Source organism: Neoarius graeffei, chromosome 1 (assembly GCF_027579695.1).
Source record: "Neoarius graeffei isolate fNeoGra1 chromosome 1, fNeoGra1.pri, whole genome shotgun sequence".
Classification (NCBI taxonomy): Eukaryota; Metazoa; Chordata; class Actinopteri; order Siluriformes; family Ariidae; genus Neoarius; species Neoarius graeffei.
The window spans coordinates 120,309,744-120,328,381 of record NC_083569.1 but is presented as its reverse complement, the minus strand read 5'-3'; the positions used below and the strand labels follow the sequence as shown (position 1 = coordinate 120,328,381).

At 41.5% G+C, this 18,638-nt stretch overlaps 1 protein-coding gene across 3 annotated transcripts in view; it reads left to right on the top strand.

The window, feature by feature from the left end:
- Positions 1-11,542: 11,542 nt before the first annotated feature.
- sorcs2 (sortilin-related VPS10 domain containing receptor 2) overlaps positions 11,543-18,638 on the top strand; it is a 511,416-nt gene continuing 504,320 nt past the window's right edge. For all 3 annotated transcript variants that reach the window (XM_060915854.1, XM_060915847.1, XM_060915839.1), the window contains exon 1: positions 11,543-11,972. In XM_060915854.1, coding sequence (XP_060771837.1) covers positions 11,676-11,972 — 297 coding nt within the window. In that variant the 5' untranslated portion in view covers positions 11,543-11,675. The remainder of the gene's footprint in view (positions 11,973-18,638) is intronic.

Genomic DNA, 18,638 nt, shown 5'->3' with positions numbered 1-18,638 from the left:
GTCCAGTATCAGCAGAAATGTTTTTCTAACGTCCAGAGACTTGAGATGAATCTCTAAGGAAATGGTCTGTGTGTTGAATGGATGAGCTGTGGAAGGAGAGCCAACTAAAAATATTACACCAAGCAGAAACTAGACATGTAAAGCAATAAAAGTTGACCAAGCACTGTGCCTTGTGGGATTCCAGAGGAAAGTCTGCACAGAGCAGATGTGAAGCCTCTCCATGCCATCTGATAGAAACAGCTGCCATGCTGAGATAGTCATGCCAGTGCTAGTGATGTTGGAAAGGATGTTACTGTGAAGGGGATTGGGTCGGAGCACAATTCTGATCAAGTGCCTGGTGCTTTTATGTTTCTGAAGCGTGGGCTGGTTAGAAAACTGTTTGGATCCTGGGGCTGTTTTTTGATGGGAAAATGAGGGACATTCAAGGGTTCTGTTTATTAAGTTTTCTGACATCATGATGGTCTACTGAGGCCTTAATTACAAAATTAAAGCCAAGGTTCTAGTGGTGGCTCAGTGTTAATGATCAGAAGGTCAGGGATTCAAGTCCCAGCATTGCCAAGCTGCTACTGTTGGGCCCTTGAATAAAGCCCTTCACCCTCTTTGCTCCAGGGGCAGTGTATCCTGGCTGACCCTGTGCTCTGATCCCAACCTCCTAACAAGCTGGAATATCTCATCTCATTATCTGTAGCCGCTTTATCCTGTTCTACAGGGTCACAGGCAAGCTGGAGCCTATCCCAGCTGACTACGGGCGAAAGGCAGGGTACACCCTGGACAAGTTGCCAGGTCATCACAGGGCTGACACATAGACACAGACAACCATTCACACTCACATTCACACCTACGGTCAATTTAGAGTCACCAGTTAACCTAACCTGCATGTCTTTGGACTGTGGGGGAAACCGGAGCACCCGGAGGAAACCCACGCAGACATGGGGAGAACATGCAAACTCCACACAGAAAGGCCCTCGCTGGCCACGGGGCTCGAACCTGGACCTTCTTGCTGGGAGGCAACAATGCTAACCACTACACCACCGTGCCGCCCAAGCTGGAATATGCAAAGAAAATAAATTTACTCTGCTATAATGTATATGTGACAAATAATGGCTTCTTCTTACTCCTCGGGCAGTCAGAGAAATCCTATCACATGGTAATAAGACTTTATTTCTAAAGCGCACTTATATACAGTACTCTAAGGCGCTTTCCAATAAAATTGAGGGAGAAAAAAATGTACAGAAAGAAAAGGAAAAAATAAGATAAAACATATATAAAATTTCATAAAAACCATGCAAATATACCATAATATGTATGATATAATAATTAAATTATTATGTACTAAATACAAATGTTTTAAGTGCTTTTTTAAATTAATTTAAATTGGACATCGTGGTACGGCTGAATTTTGCAAAGTAGAATTTTACTAGTAACATACTTTGATATTTCCTTTTCAAGAAAACAAATATATTCACCAAAATGATGTGTAAATGTTTATGTTATTTTCAAACCTTGCCATGATGTCGGCCTGTAAAGAATTATCATGGCCACTAGATGGTGATGTGTGATGCTGAGAGTTCTTGTCATTCAGGTGCTCTCAAGTAAGGTGAGATGTTTGTGCGTATAATAAGCAACTGATGCAGAACAGTCCTTATTCTACCACCTTACAACAGCAAGTATTAGCACCCTTTGGTTGGTGGTTGAATTTCAGTACAGCAGTGTTCAGTGTTCAGTTCGAGACTCGCATTGTTTCGTTCGTTATCAGCGGAAGCCCTGAACCACAAGGTGTAAAATAAATAAATAGAATGCTAAATTGTTATTTTGACCCAGTATCTCATTATTTCAGCTTAATATTTTGTAATTAAGATTTGAATTATTGTAATTTACTCACGGGCAGCACGGTGGTGTAGTGGTTAGCGCTGTCGCCTCACAGCAAGAACGTACTGGGTTCGAGCCCCGTGGCCGGCGAGGGCCTTTCTGTGTGGAGTTTGCATGTTCTCCCCGTGTCCGCGTGGGTTTCCTCCGGGTGCTCCGGTTTCCCCCACAGTCCAAAGACATGCAGGTTAGGTTAACTGGTGACTCTAAATTGAGTGTAGGTGTGAATGTGAGTGTGAATGGTTGTCTGTGTCTATGTGTCAGCCCTGTGATGACCTGGCGACTTGTCCAGGGTGTACCCCGCCTTTCGCCCGTAGTCAGCTGGGATAGACTCCAGCTTGCCTGCGACCCTGTAGAACAGGATAAAGCGGCTAGAGATCATTTACTCACTCGTTATTTTTAATAACAAACTCGTCATTTTGACTTCATAACCCATTCCTCATTTTTTTTTCACACCATGCTGTTCAGAGCTTCAGTAGATGTCCTCCATCTACGGCAGTGTATGATCACCACTGTGGACTTCACATGGGAATCTTCACTGATTTGCATGTGAAAGTTATACACATGGTTTTATAGAGACATCACATGCTATATTTCTCACACTTGTGTTTTTTCACGCATTATTATTATTTTTTATAGGGTTAATTTATTTTTACATTATTGCATGACATTACAGGCATTTAGCAGATGATATACAACTCACCCAGAACAGCCTGGGGAGCAACTGGGGGTTAGGTGCCTTGCTCAAGAGCACTTCAGCCATTCCTGCTGGTCCAGGGAATCGAACTGACAACCTTTTGGTCCCAAAGCTGCTTCTCTAACCATTTGGCCATGGCTTTTCCACATGTGATTGTTCTCTCACTGCAGTGAAGCATGGTGGTAGAGGCATCAGGGTTGTTGGTTGCTCTTGATTCAGGGTTCACGTATTTTCACAGTGAAGCATGGTGGTGGTAGAGTCATGGTTGTTGGCTGCTCTTGGATTCAGGGTTCATTTATTTTCACATGTAATTTTTTCATCACTGCAGTGAAGCATGGTGGTGGGAGCACCATGGTTGTTGGTTACTCTTGGACTCTTTCCTCAGTCACTGACATTTTGTGGACTGCCTGATGTAGGAGTCATGCTTGTGCCACATTCTTTCCTTTTAAAAAAATAAGAATCATGTTTTAGTGCCACTCTTAGGATGGTCAACAGTTGATTTTTTTTTTTTTTTTTTATCGCCAAACCCCGATTGATAAATTTCCCAGATTTGATTTGATCGCTCCTTTGTTTTCGTGAAGCTGTTTGTTTAGGGGTGTTCCTTAACAAACTCTGGGTTCCTCCAGGAACAGGTACATTCATACTAAGATCATGTGACACTTCTTGACTAATTTCAACAAGTTATGCGACTTCTGAATGCACAAGAACTAATTCTCAGTCACAGCTTTTATGTGTGTAATAGTTTTCCAAACAAACACACGCTTCAGCACTGTGGAGTATTACCGTACATATAGATTCATGGCATAAAATTGTAATCAAGTCCATTTCATTCCCAGGTGATGAATACGGTAGCTTGTTTATGCAAAGCACTGGATTATGAAATCCAGCGTGAAATGTCTGTATTTTTTGGAAGGTTTATGTCGATCATTTGTACAAAACTGAGTCACAAAAGTGCTTTTGAATGATATCATTGAATTTTTTTTTCTACAGTCCATAATATTGTGAAAAGATTCAGGAAATTTGGAGACATCTCAGTGTGTAAAAGCGCAAGGTCGGAAACCACTGTCGAATGGGCGTGACCTTTGAGCCCTCAGGCAGCACTGCCTGACAAACTGTCATGCTAATGTGATAAATATAACCACATGGGCTCGGGAGGACTTCAGAAAACTGCTGTCACTTAACACAATCTGCTGCTTCATCCAGAAACACAACGTGAAACTGTATTATACAAGGAGGAAGCCATTCATCAATTCTATACAGAAACGCTGTTGATTTCTCTGGGCCTGAACTCATCTCAGCTGGACTGAAAGACAGTGGAAATGTGTGCTGTGGTCAGATGAAAAAACACACACAAATCTTTCTGTTTATTTCAATTTGGAAAATATCCCAACATTTCTGGAAATGGGGTTTGTAGATTCCTGACATAAAATTACAGTACAATGAAATTGAAGCACGCAATCCAGTCGGTGTATTCAAACAAACACTTAGTATTAAGGGGGAAAAAAAGTCAGATCTTTACAAGATAAACATTCAAGCAAAAAGTGAAACATGTAGATACAAGAACTACTTAAAATAAATAATAAATTCTATGATAAAAAATAAAATAAAAATAAAAATAGATCTGATACTAAACTATATATATGTTATTTACCAGCTGGGAGGTCCGTATGGTGAAATACCGTGACCGAGGTCTTGAAAGTACTGAGCGAGGCCCTCTGGGCCGAGGTCAGTATTTAAGGCCGAGGTCATGGTATTTCACCATACGGACCGACCTTAAGCTGGTAAATAATATATTTATTTTTTTCTTTATTAAATTCTAACAGAAAACGAGAGCACCCGAAAGGGAAAACCGAGCCGAGCCGAGCCGCCATTTTGAATCCTCATTCATGGCTGTAATGCAAATGGCTTCCTCCTTGGTATACAAGTGCACTTTCGTGGCAGGAAAAATATTACATTTTGCCGCCTATGTAGTCCCCTATTTATACAAATAGGAGTCATTCAGGATTCAGCCATGTTTTTGCTCGGTGTTAGCAAGTTAGAGGTTTTTAGCTTTCTCCTGAAATGTTTTCTTTTATTTCTTCTTCCTCAGGGGAGTAAAACTCGCTTTCGTTGTGTAGACTGTCATTATCGCTATCCATGATGTAAAATTAATGCTATTCTCCTTAGAAATGCGAAAATAAATGTTGACAAAAATTGCTACTATGTTTGTTGTTGTTGTGAATGAGCGAGTCGCCAGAGGTCCATAATCGGGGTCCGTAACCGGGGTCCATATCGTAGGATACAGACCAGCTTGCCAGCCAATCAGAGCGCAGGATTTGATGGAAACCGGACCGCGAAAAAAATAAATACTTATATTCTTAGGCTGCACTGTCATGCTTATATGTGTCTATTTAACAGTCATGCCACAAAATCGAGTCAAACATGAGCTGATAGCTGACGAGGCGCGTAGCACTGAGTTGTCTATAATCCATGTATGATGAGATTGAGTGAAATAACTGTTTTATTCTCTCCACATTCACTGGATTTTGAGCAATGGAGCATTTTTATTTTTATTTTTTGCAAATTCGATCAAGAAAAACTTTATACAAAATGTCCGACAAAATCATTTCCACTTAAACAAACTGGCAAAATGACAGGAGCAATTTGTAAAAAAATGCGATAATAATAATTATTATTATTTTAAATTGATGTAAGAAGTTGATCATATAAAGGCCCGGTCCCACTGCACTTACGGATGCAAAGAGGATGTAAAACGTAAAAAAATCTTTGCCATCCGTTGGAAAACGCTATGCATCCGTTGTGTACTCATTGCATACGTGCTTCATACGCTCTATCCATCGAGCATCCGTTCACTGTGATTTCATCCGCGCAAAAAGTTTTGAGCTGCACAAAACTTTTAGAACGGATGAACTTTCCACCGTGTACGATGTAAATCCGCGACATATACGAGCAACAAACGTTCTATGTCCGTTATCATCCGTTAAACGTCTGCTGTATCCTCTCTGCATCCTCTGGGCATCCTCGCAACTCACATCCGCTGCAGCTGAAAACGGAAAGAGGGAGGAAAGATAAGGTACATGAAACGTCTATTCATCGTTAGTAGCACGGAAATAGAAAGGATGTAAGCGTATGCATCTCGTATATAAAGTATTCAAAACGGACAAAGCGTTTATATCTGGGATGTATCTCGTACATTTAGGATGTCTGGAGTATGTCTAGAGTATGTAGAAGGACACCTAGCGGACAATCGATATTTTGTATAAAAAGGGGGAGAAAATCATCTAGTAGTAGAGATGTATCGATGTAGCCGCCAGCACGTCTTTCCGCTTTATGCTGACGGCGTGCGTGCTGCATCCCTTTATATCCGCGGAGCAGACGCAATTCATACCCCCCGCATGCGCAGTGAACGGTCTGCATCCGATATACATCCGCGCAACATCCCCTTTGTTTCCGTTAGGCGTACGTGATGCATCCCCTTCATCCGCTATGCATCTGCTCTTTCTGCTATGCGTCCGCTTCTCAGTTATCATCGGTAACCCCTTCGGAGCTGTCATCCACTTCCATCCACTAGGCTTCCTATGAACATGCGTTTAACATCCCCGCTATATACTACCCACGTCCGTTCTTTTCCGTTCTGTTTTCGCAAATTTTCGCCAATTTTGTCCATTTCTGGAGCGGATGAAAACGGATAGAGCCACCCCCGAAATTTTGCTCGTCCGCTGTGTCCTTTTTGCATACGTTTTGTGTCCATCGGCCAGTGGGACCGGGCCTTAAAATATTCAAAAGATATACTGTTGCACATTCAAGATAAAAACAACATAAATTATTCCTCAATTAGTTTAAAACATAATTTTCTTGTATTGCATGATTTTTCACTTATAAAATTGCTTGGAACTTTATAACAGTGTTTTAACATTTTTTTTTTATTTAAAATTTGTTTTAGTACAAAATATCTTTTATATAAATAAAGGATGTCAGTGTATTATATATTTTAACATGTAATAATGAAATAAAAGTTCACTATTATCCACATTATTGCAGTAGCATAATCGTCCCCATTTTTCTGTGAAAATTTTTTGGCTAGGTTCTTAAGGAACATTTGACATTCGGTTCCCATGCCTCCATTGGTTCCAAAAACCAGGGGTGTGAAGGTACCCATTTCTACTGTACATTGAGGATTCTTTGTTGGTCTTTTCTTTTTGTTCTCTTGTTCTTTTCTGCTCCTCGGACCTGCTTGATCCATCCTGGTGCCCTGTGTCTGGTTGGAATTTCATTGCATCGCTCCTGTGGAGGACGGCCCCATGAGGACAGTCGAAAGTCACACCTGGAGGACGCTCTGGACTCTTACAGTAATGCTTTTATGGCTGAGGACTACAGTTGACTTGCTAACTTTAGGACTGCGGTTGTCATGAACAGTTTTGCACTCAAGTTTCCATCAATGAAGAGTTTATAACATCAACGAAACTGACTTCATGTTAAAACTGTTAATGTTATAGTCAGGCTGTCTGTTGTTGCCCAAATGAGGATGGGTTCCCTTTTGAGTCTGGTTCCTCTCGAGGTTTCTTTCTCATGTCATCTGAGGGAGTTTTTCCTTGCCACCATTGCCACAGGCTTGCTCATTGGGGATAGATTAGGGATAAAATTAGCTCATGTTTTAAGTCATTTAAATTCTGTAAAGCTGCTTTGCGACAATGTTTATTGTTAAAAGTGCTATACAAATAAACTTGACTTGACTTGACTTTGAAAATCTCCGATGTATGCTTTTTCTGGTTACTTTGGGAGTTTACATGCGTTACACGGATGTCAAAGAATGCTGTAACTCCCCTGGTCCAGAAACCTCCAGCCTTTATATCGAGTCGGACTTCAGGACTTCTATTGATGGACTTCAAATCAAAACCTTCGTTGTCTAGTGGGATAAGTCTTGGTTCTGCCTCTACATCATTACAGACTTTACCAAGTAGTGTCATCAAAAGGTCATGAATACCATCATGTCTTTGAGCCACGAAGCCCCCTCTTTTGCAAGATAAGGCATGGTTGATGGAGAAACTTGCTTCACAAGTACAAAAGCTTGGAAGGTCAGGTAATGTGAGGTTATACGGTAGCACAGTCTCAAGGAGTCCGTGAATAATAATAATTCTTGAAAAGTACTTAAAAAAAAGATACACTCTTACCATGAAATACTTTTATTCCATATTTTCTTGCCTTTCTTTTCGTATTTTTCATGGTTTTGTTTTCAAGTAGAGTTTTTATTTCGTCCTCGGTTGGTTCAGTAACATGGCTACAATGTTCGCATGCTCTGATTGGCTACTCTACTACTAGGATATCAGCTCATAAACTGTGAGTAGAGAAAAACAAAATATTCCATGTCTGAAGATGCTTGGTCTTTATGTCCAGTCAAACCTCCAATGGGACGAACAAGTGAAACAGATGGTCGGGAAAGCCTCCAGGAAACTGTATCTCCTCAAACAAATTAGGAAGTTTAATATCTGTCAAGGTGATTTGACAACCATCTACACAGCATATATTAGAGCAATACTAGAGCATGCAGTCCCTGTCTGGTCTTCTGGAATCACAAAAACTCAAGCAAACAAACTTGAACATATCCGGAAACGGGCTTGTAGAATAATCTTGGGTATGACATACTGTACACAGGGTATGCCTCAGCATTACAACATCTTGGACTGACATCACTAGTTGCAAGAAGAGAACAGTTGTGCCTGAAATTTGCTAGATCACTGTTGAAGTCGGACTTCAGAGACTGGCTGCCACCAACCAGATCACAGATAACTAATCGGAACACTAGAAATAACCAGGAACTGGACTGTCTCAAAATACGAACAAATAGATCTAAGAATTCTCCCATACCTTACATGTATCATGTAAAACAAAGATGCTCCTGTACAACAGCAACTTAAAGTCTGTCCTCCTGTATGGTTCAGAATGTTGGCATGTCGTCAGTACAGACATGAGGAGACTTGAGGTCTTCCACAACAGATGTCTCAGATGAATCTGCCAGATCTTTTGGCCCAACAAAATTTCTAACCAACAACTATACAAGAAAACCAGCAGTCAAAGCATCACCAACAACATTACATTAAGACGCTTAAGATGGCTTGGACATGTATTAAGGCTGGAGCAAAACCAAATCCCAAGAGTTGCCTTAAGGTGGACACCACCTGGAAAAAGAAAACCTGGAAGATCCAAAAACATCTGGCATAGAACTGTGGTACAGGAGCTTCAAAGGACGAACCTGTCGTGCGGAGAAGCACAACATGCTGCCAAGGACCGCATGCAATGGAGAAAGCTCATTGAAACCTTATGTCCCACAGGGGATGAAGAGGAGTAAGTAAGTAAGTTACATGTGTCATCTTATTAACAAATATGGAGTTTGATCTATTTTCATGTAACTTGTTTTTATTATTATATACAGTGCTCAGCGTAAATGAGTATGCCCCCTTTGAAAAGTAACATTTTAAACAATATCTCAATGAACACAAACAATTTCCAAAATGTTGACAAGACGAAGTTTAATATAACATCTGTTTAACTTATAACGTGAAAGTAAGGTTAATAATATAACTTAGATTACACATTTTTCAGTTTTACTCAAATTAGGGTGGTGCAAAAATGAGTACACCCCACAACAAAAACTACTCCATCTAGTACTTTGTACGGCCTCCATGATTTTTAATGACCGCACCAAGTCTTCTAGGCATGGAATGAACAAGTTGGCGACATTTTGCAACATCAATCTTTTTCCATTCTTCAACAACGACCTCTTTTAGTGGCTGGATGCTGGATGGAGAGTGATGCTCAACTTGTCTCTTCAGAATTCCCCATAGGTGTTCGATTGGGTTCAGATCAGGAGACATACTTGGCCACTGGATCACTTTCACCCTGTTCTTCTTCAGAAATCCAACAGTGGCCTTAGATGTGTGTTTAGGATCATTGTCGTGTTGGAAAAGTGTATGACGACCAAGGGCATGGAGTGATGGTAGCATCTTCTCTTTCAGTATAGAGCAATACGTCTGTGAATTCATGATGCCATCAATGAAATGCAGCTCCCCGACACCAGCAGCACTCATGCAGCCCCACATAAGGACACTGCCACCACCATGTTTCACTGGAGGCACCAGGCATTTTTCTTTGTATTCCTCACCTTTGCGACGCCATACAGTTTTGAAGCCATCAGTTCCAAAAACATTTATCTTGGTCTCATCACTCCAGAGTATAGAGTCCCAGTAGTCTTCATCTTTGTCAGCATGGGCCCTGGCAAACTCTAGGCGGGCTTTTTTGTGCCTGGGCTTTAGGAGAGGCTTCTTTCGTGGACGGCATCCATGCATGCCATTCCTCTGCAGTGTACGCCGTATTGTGTCACGGGAAATAGTCACCCCAGTTTGGCTTTCTACTTCTTTAGATAACTGCAGTGAACTTGCATGCCGATTTTCTTCAACCCTTCTCACCAGAAGACGCTCCTGTCGAGGTGTTAACTTCCGTGGACGACCTGGACGTCTCTGTGAGATGGTTGCAGTTCTGTCTTTCTTAAATTTTTGTACCACTTTTGCTACAGTATTCTGACTGATAAGTAAAGCTTTGCTGATCTTCTTGTAGCCTTCACCTTTGTGGTGTAAAGAAATTATTTCCTTTGGGGAATTCTGAAGAGACAAGTTGAGCTTCGCTCTCCATCCAGCATCCAGTCACTAAAAGAGGCCATTGTTGAAGAATGGAAAAAGATTGATGTTGTAATGTAAAATGTCACCAACTTGTTCATTCCATGCCTAGAAGACTTGGTGCTGTCATTAAAAATCATGGAGGCCATACAAAGTACTAGATGGAGTAGTTTTTGTTGTGGGGTGTACTCATTTTTGCACCACCCTAATGTGTAATCTAAGTTATATTATTAACCTTACTTTCACGTGATACGTTAAACAGATGTTATATTAAACTTTGTCCTGTCAACATTTTGGAAATTGTTTGTGTTCATTGAGATATTGTTTCAAAGGGGGTGGGCTCATTTACGCTGAGCACTCTACTGTATCGTTCTCTAATGTAAAATTATATGTTTAAAATCGCTGTAGTGATGTTGCGGTAAGTTATTTGACTGCTATCGATACTTTTAATGATTAAATGTGTTCTTAATATTGATTTTAATGTAAATTGTGTTAATTCACTGCGATGTATCAATAAAGGCATCTTGAATCTTGATTTAATATCTTTTAAATTGAAAATGTTATGAATGAATACACTACCGTTCAAAAGTTTGGGGTCACTTTGAAATGTCCTTATTTTTGAAAGAAAAGCACTGTTCTTTTCAATGAAGATCACTTTAAACTAATCAGAAATCCACTCTATACATTGCTAATGTGGTAAATGACTATTCTAGCTGCAAATGTCTGGTTTTTGGTGCAATATCTCCATAGGTGTATAGAGGCCCATTTCCAGCAACTCTCACTCCAGTGTTCTAATGGTACAATGTGTTTGCTCATTGCCTCAGAAGGCTAATGGATGATTAGAAAACCCTTGTACAATCATGTTAGCACAGCTGAAAACAGTTTAGCTCTTTAGAGAAGCTATAAAACTGACCTTCCTTTGAGCAGATTGAGTTTCTGGAGCATCACATTTGTGGGGTCGATTAAATGCTCAAAATGGCCAGAAAAATGTCTTGACTATATTTTCTATTCGTTTTACAACTTATGGTGGGAAATAAAAGTGTGACTTTTCATGGAAAACACAAAATTGTCTGGGTGACCCCCAAACTTTTGAACGGTAGTGTAGTTGTAGTAGGTTATGGCTGGCTGGGAGGGTAGAGAACTCATAACCATGCGGGTGTCATGCAGTGATGTGAGAGTTGGGTTTGTTTGTTTATTTATTTATTTATGGAAATGAACTTGAACTTGAAGGGAGGATATGAGCGCGCGCCTGTCAGCAGATGGCAGCCCGGTACTCCGGTTATTCGCCTCCTGGCACGCGGACATCACCGCTCCTCTTCTCTCTCTCTCTCTCTCTCTCTCTCTCGGAAGAGCCATCATCTAGTTGTTCCCCGTGAATCGGTTCTCCGTGGTTTTCCAGCTACACACACACACACACACACACACACACACGGGCGCGCGTCATGGCGCACGTCGCGCACCTGTTCGTGGCGCTGGCGTGGATTATTTGGGCGCACGGATCTGTGTGCAGCGGGGGCGCGAGCGCCGGGGTCGGCGTGTTGAACCGGAGGCACGAGCATCACCGCCTCCTCGCTGAGGGTCCGGAGGAGGAGGAGGAGGAGAGCGGAGCGGCGCCGGATGCACCGCGGAGGCTCGCCAGGTCGCCAAGAGCGGCGTCTCTACTGAGCAGCTCGTTCGTGCTGAAAGGAGACGCGGCGCACAACCAGGCGATGGTTCACTGGACTGGAGAGAACAGCAGCGTGAGTCCACACACACACACACACACACACACACACACACGGTCAGAATGCTTGTTTGCATCCCAAACAGGAGCATCAAACTTTTTACAGGACATCTATCTATCTATCTATCTATCTATCTATCTATCTATCTATCTATCTATCTATCTATCTATCTATCTATCTATCTATCTATCTAATTCTCACTTCATCTTGGAAAGCGTCCTGGTGCATCCTGAGTCTATTCTGGGAGCCCTGGGCACAAGGAACATGGATGTTGTTTGTTTGTTAGTTTGTTTGTTTGAGAGTAGGGACTCAACCTAATGCACATTAGAGAGAGAAAAAGTGTTATTTATTGCTGATGTTTGAGCCTGTTAAACTGTTCATATCATAACAGTTTTTTTTTTTGCCCCCCTGGGTTTATGAAAAAGCAATGCTTTCAAATATGTAATACTAATTTACTAAAATGCTGAGAATAAATATAACCTTTGCGGTTCGATTCCTGGCGTTGACGTGACATGTTGCTTGTTCTGAACCGTTATGAACCTTTGACGAGGAAACGTGTTTCCTGTGAGACGCTCTGCAGAAAAAGAGAAGTTTCTTCTGCTCCGTGTGAGACGGAGTTCCTCCTGAGAGAACCTGCTCGCGAAGCTGGAGGAACCTGCTTTCCTTTTTCTGTTTGAAAAGATTTCAGATCAAGGAACCTGCCAGTCCGGCTCATGATCGTGAAGTACTGAGTATAATCTTTATGGCAAAGAGTAGCTCATCATCTTCATCATCATCATCAGAGAGATAGAGATAACATACTGTATCATCATCTTCTTCTTCTTCTTCTTCGTCTTATTCTTCACCATCATCATCATCATCAGAGATGATAGAGATAACATACTGTATCCTCCTCCTCCTCCTCATCATCATCATCGCCGTCGTCAGAGAGATAGAGATAACATACTGTATCATCATCATCATCTTCTTCTTCATCTTATCCTTCACCATCATCATCATCATCATCATCAGAGATGATAGAGATAACATACTGTATCCTCCTCCTCATCATCATCATCATCATCGGCATCGTCAGAGAGATAGAGATAACATACTGTATCATCATCTTCTTCTTCTTCTTCATCTTAGTCTTCACCATCATCATCATCAGAGATGATAGAGATAACATACTGTATCCTCCTCCTCATCATCATCGTCATCATCAGAGAGATAGAGATAACATGCTGTATCATCATCATCACCATTACCACCACCATCATCATCATCATCATCAACAGATAGAGATACTGTAACATACTGTATCATCATCTTCATCTTCATCAGCAGCAACATTGTGCCATTTAAATTAAATAATAAACACATAAATAAGTTATGGCCCTCTCGGCTGTACATCATTAAACCCCTGGAAGAACCCTCGTTAAGGAGAACCCTGGTCAAGGAGAACTCTGGTTAGAGAGAACCCTGGTTAGAGAACCACGGGTGTCAAGGCCTTCTTCAATTTTGCATAAAATTGAAGTGATATTTTACAACTTTTCACGAAAACACATTTGCGAATCTTCTGTTTCCACTAAGTGATGTCATGTGATTAAAGCTGGGTTTTCTCGTCTCGCGAAAGCTCTTACATCGCGCTGTTTTTTTTTCAGAAAGCTGGCATTTCCATTTGCTCTTCATGTCAGGTCATGTGACTTAAATGTGAAACATGGCTTTTGTGTAATATTGCTTTTTCGAATGGTATGGAAAAACTGCTGATAATGCTTGTGTGAGTGTTAAATGTTGCTTTTTGTGATATTTGAGTTTTTTTTCTTAAATTCACCTGTTTTTATGACTCTTTTTTTTAAATTAGTAATTTCATGTTGCGTGTTGAGCGGGTTAATGGAAACACGGGTCATGTTTTTCACATTTGTGACTCATATGGTAATTCATGGTGATTAACGATGCCGTCGCTGATAGTCTGATTATCAGTGAATATAATTGTGTCCTCATATCAACTTTCAGTGCAGTACACTCGCATCAGTCATGACAGATGAAGTGGAAAGTGAGTGTGTCAGAGCCACATGATAACGGCAAATAACAGCTAATAACGGAGGATAATGGCGAATAATGATAAATAATGGCTAATAACGGCAAATGAATGATGGCAAATGATGACGAATAAAGGCTAGTAATGGAGAATAATGGAAAACAATGGCAAAAACAGCGAATAATGGAGAATAACGGCAAATAGAGAATAATGGCGAATAATGACAAATGATGGCTAATAACGGGGAATAATGCCTAATTATGGTGAATAATGGAGAATAATGGCTAATAACATCGAATAACAGTGAATAACGGTGAATAAAGGTGAATAATGACAAATAATGGCTAATAACATCGAATAATGGAGAATAACGGCAAATAATGATAAATAATGGCTGATAACATCGAATAATGGTGAATAATGACAAACAACGGCTAATAACGGTGAATAATGGCTAATAACAGCAAAATAATGGTGAATAATGTTGAATGATGGTGAATAATGGAGAATAATGGCTAATAAAAGTGAATAATGGTGAATAATGTTGAATGATGGTGAATAATGGTGAATAATGGCTAATAACATCGAATAATGGTGAATAATGGAGAATAACGGCAAATAATGGCTAATAATGGCAAATAATGGCTGATAACATCGAATAACAGTGAATAATGGCGAATAATGACAAACAACGGCTAATAATGGTGAATAATGGCTAATAACAGCAAAATAATGGTGAATAATGTTGAATGATGGTGAATAATGGAGAATAATGACTAATAACATTGAATAATGGCGAATAATGACAAATAACAGCTAATAATGGCGAATAACGGCGAATAATGGCGAATAATGGAGAATAATGGCGAATAATGGAGAATAATGGTGAATAATGGCTAATAACATCGAATAACGGTGAATAATGGCTAATAACATCGAATAACGGTGAATAATGGCTAATAACGGCTAATAATGTAGAATAACGGCGAATAATGGCGGATAATGACTAATAACGGCTAATAATGTAGAATAATGGCGGATAATGGCTAATAATGGCTAATAATGTAGAATAACGGCGAATAATGGAGAATAACGGGGAATAATGGAAAATAACGGGACAATTTTCCACTTTGCCTGAGTTCATCATAGTGGCGCTGCTCTGCGGCTGACACGCGTGCGGGAGCTTTGTTTGTCCGTGTTTGTTTTTTTTTGTTTGTTTGTTAGATGTGGTACTAAGTGTTGTGTGTTAAAGTGCGCTTGTTTGCGCTTTATAAATTAGAACGCTATGTTTTGCACGAACAGCGGTTAAAACATGCTTTGTTTCGGACTTTTATTGGCGATCACTCTGCTCTGTCCTCTAATGATACGGAGTCTTCTAAGATTACCTATGGGAGAGTGGAGTTACTGCAGCTGGGCCTACTACTACAACATGACAGGATACCTGCATCAGATATTCCCCTGGAATGTCTTAGGTCTACAGCATGGAGATTCAGTCGGAGAAAGCGAGGATCGAGAGGAGAAATCCGCTGGCGAGTTCGTGCAAGGGGATTCAAACCTCCACTCCCAACTATCATCTAACGTGAGGGCACTGAGGAACAAAGTCGACGAACTACACTCTGCCACACAGCACCTGTTTGAATACAGGGAAAGTTGTATTTTATGCTTCAGCGAAACGTGGCTGAATAACACGGTAAATGATGATAGTATTTCCCTTCCGGGGTTTGGGACACCAATAAGACTCAACAGAGACCAGCGAGCCACTGGGAAATCGATCGGTGGCGGTCTCTGTATGTATATTAGCACACAGTGGTGTAAACACTATGTCATCAGACACACTGTCAGTTCCCCAAACTTAGAACTTCTCTCCGTTTCCCTTAGACCTACGTACTTGCCACGGGAGTTTGGGCAGCTCTTTGTGTGCTTGGTTTATATCCCCCCCGATGCAAATTACAAAGCGGCTGCAGAGGTTATACATCAACACATACAAGAGCTGGAGACAGCCTCCCCAGATACACCCAAGTTAATTCTGGGCAATTTTAATGGCTGCTCCATGTCAACTGCATTGCCCTATTATCAGCAATATGTTAAATGTGCCATGCACGGTTCAAAAACCATAGATCTGTGTTATGGCAACATAAGAAATGCCTACCAAGCCATCAATAAGCCACCAGTAGGTGGGTCAGATCATAATACTGTCTACTTACTGCCCTCGTACCGCCAGAGACTTAAATAAGAGAAGCCCAAAGTAAGATCAGTGCCTGTATGGGACCCTGACAGTTTGACAGCTCTGCAAGGCTGTTTTGACTGTACGGACTGGGAGGTCTTTGACTGTGAGGACTTGGACAATCACGTTGAGACAGTTACAGCCTACATCAACTTCTGCGTGGATAGTCTGATCCCTACGAAAAAAATACAAATGTTTGCCAACTCAAAACCATGGATCACAAGTGATATTAAGAAACTGTTGGGGGAAAAAGAGCGGGCGTTTAAAGCAAATGATCGGCACAGGGGGAAGTTGATTCAAAGGGAGATACAGGTGGAAATTAATCATAACAAGGGAATATACAAATCAAACGTGGAACAACTGTTGATGAATAACGACTCACGGATGGCGTGGAGAGGAATTAAAACTATGATTGGACAAAGTAATCAGCCAAAAATTCCTGAGCACTCAGTCGAAGAGGCAAATGCCTTGAATAAACATTTCGCTAGGCGGGAGAGCGGTCTGCGGCCTTTTCCAAACTGGCCGGACAACGTAACAGAAAGCGGATCAATCAGTGTTTGTAGCAGGGAAGTCAAGCGGGTGTTCTCGCAAGTCAAACCCCGTAAAGCGGCTGGCCCTGACAAGCTGCTGAGTATGGTCCTTAGGACATGTCATGAACAACTCAGCCATGTTTTCTGTGACTTGTTCCAAAAGTCATTGGACACACACATGGTACCTAAAATTTGGAAAACAAATGACTGTGTGAGCCACACCCCTGAATGTTCTCTTTTTAAGTTTCCTGATGATACTGCCATAGTGGGTTTCTTAACAGGTGATGAGACTGGCTACAGACAGGAAATAGACCAGTTCTGTAAATGGTGTAATGAAATTCCTTGATTTTAAATATTTTGAAAACCAAAGAAATGGTTATCAACTTTAGGAAAAGGCCCCCTCTTAAACCAGTTTCTGTACACGGGAGTGACATAGTGGAAGAGTATAAGTACTTAGGTACTATTATAGACAATAAGCTCACATGGAGGGCAAATACTCTTGCAAGATATGGACCCTTTTCACGTGACGTCACGACAAACGCGGCCGCCATTTTGGACATGTACTACCAGTAGTTTACCACAGCCAACATTGAGGAACGGCAGCAAAGAAAGTTTTTACTTCCAGCAAGACTTCCATCATGCCACTATATTGTTGTGCACCTGGATGTAGTAACCATCAACAAACAAGGCAAGGTTTATCATTTTATCAGATCCCAACGGAGAAGATGGATAGCAGCCATTAACAGATTGGCAGCCCTCGGCATACCAACGCTTGTGTAGTGACCACTTTGTTGGAGGTAAGACGAATAAAAAAAGCCAGAAAAGGCATTACGTTGCTGTTAACATTCTGTGGCGGCGAGTGTGTAACCAAATAGGCTAAAATAACCCATTGTAACCTCTTTGTTCTTCTGTAGTAGCTATTGTTGACTAGCTAATGTCAACAAGTAGCTGGTATGTTACTGTAGCAATGTTTACGTTCAGTCATTTGGATGACTGTTAAAACCTTTCAGTCTCAAGTTTTTCCTTTACTGTATTTACTAGTTTACTGTAATTATGATTCGGCAGCTATTTACACCAGATCCAGTGTAAATAGCTGCCGGAGCCAACATCCGAGGTTCCAGAGCGCGCTCCGGCTTGCTCCCCCTCAAATTAAGCAGCGCGCTCCGGCTTGCTCCCGGAGTGCTCCGGCCGAGGTTCCGGAGCGCGCTCCGGCTTGCTCCCCCTCAAATTTAGCAGTGCGCTCCGGCTTGCTCCCGGAGTGCTCCGGCCGAGGTTCCGGAGCGTGCTCCGGCTTGCTCCCCCTCAAATTAAGCAGCGCGCTCCGGCTTGCTCCCGGAGTGCTCCAGCCGAGGTTCCAGAGCGCGCTCCGGCTTGCTCCCCCTTAAATTAAGCAGCGCACTCCGGCTTGCTCCCGGAGTGCTCCGGCCAAGGTTCCGGAGCGCGCTGCTTAATTTGAGGGGGAGCAAGCCGGAGCGTACGTCAGTGAACAATCCTGGTGGAAGCAGGTAAACATCGTTCTCTAAGCCTGCTAACCTCAATTTTTGCAAATACCTCTCCCTCTGCTTGCCCTGTAAATGCCCTACGTCGCTGGATAGTGAAGGTGTTTTCTGCATCTCGCTTCTTTTTCTTTTATGTTTTTCGTTTGTCGCCTTCCTCGCATTCAAACTGATTCAAGCCGAAGTCCACTACGTGTCCAAAATGGTGGTCGCGTTTACGAAGGTCACGTGACTGAAAAGGGTCTATACAAAGGCACAACAAAGACTTTGTTTTTTAAGGAAACTGCGTAGCTTTAAGGCTGATACAGTGATTTTGAGATTGTTTTATTTAACTTTTATACAGAGTGTTGTGACCTTTGTAATTCAGTGTTGGGGGGGGTTTATCTGTTCAAAACAGGAATATGCTGGATA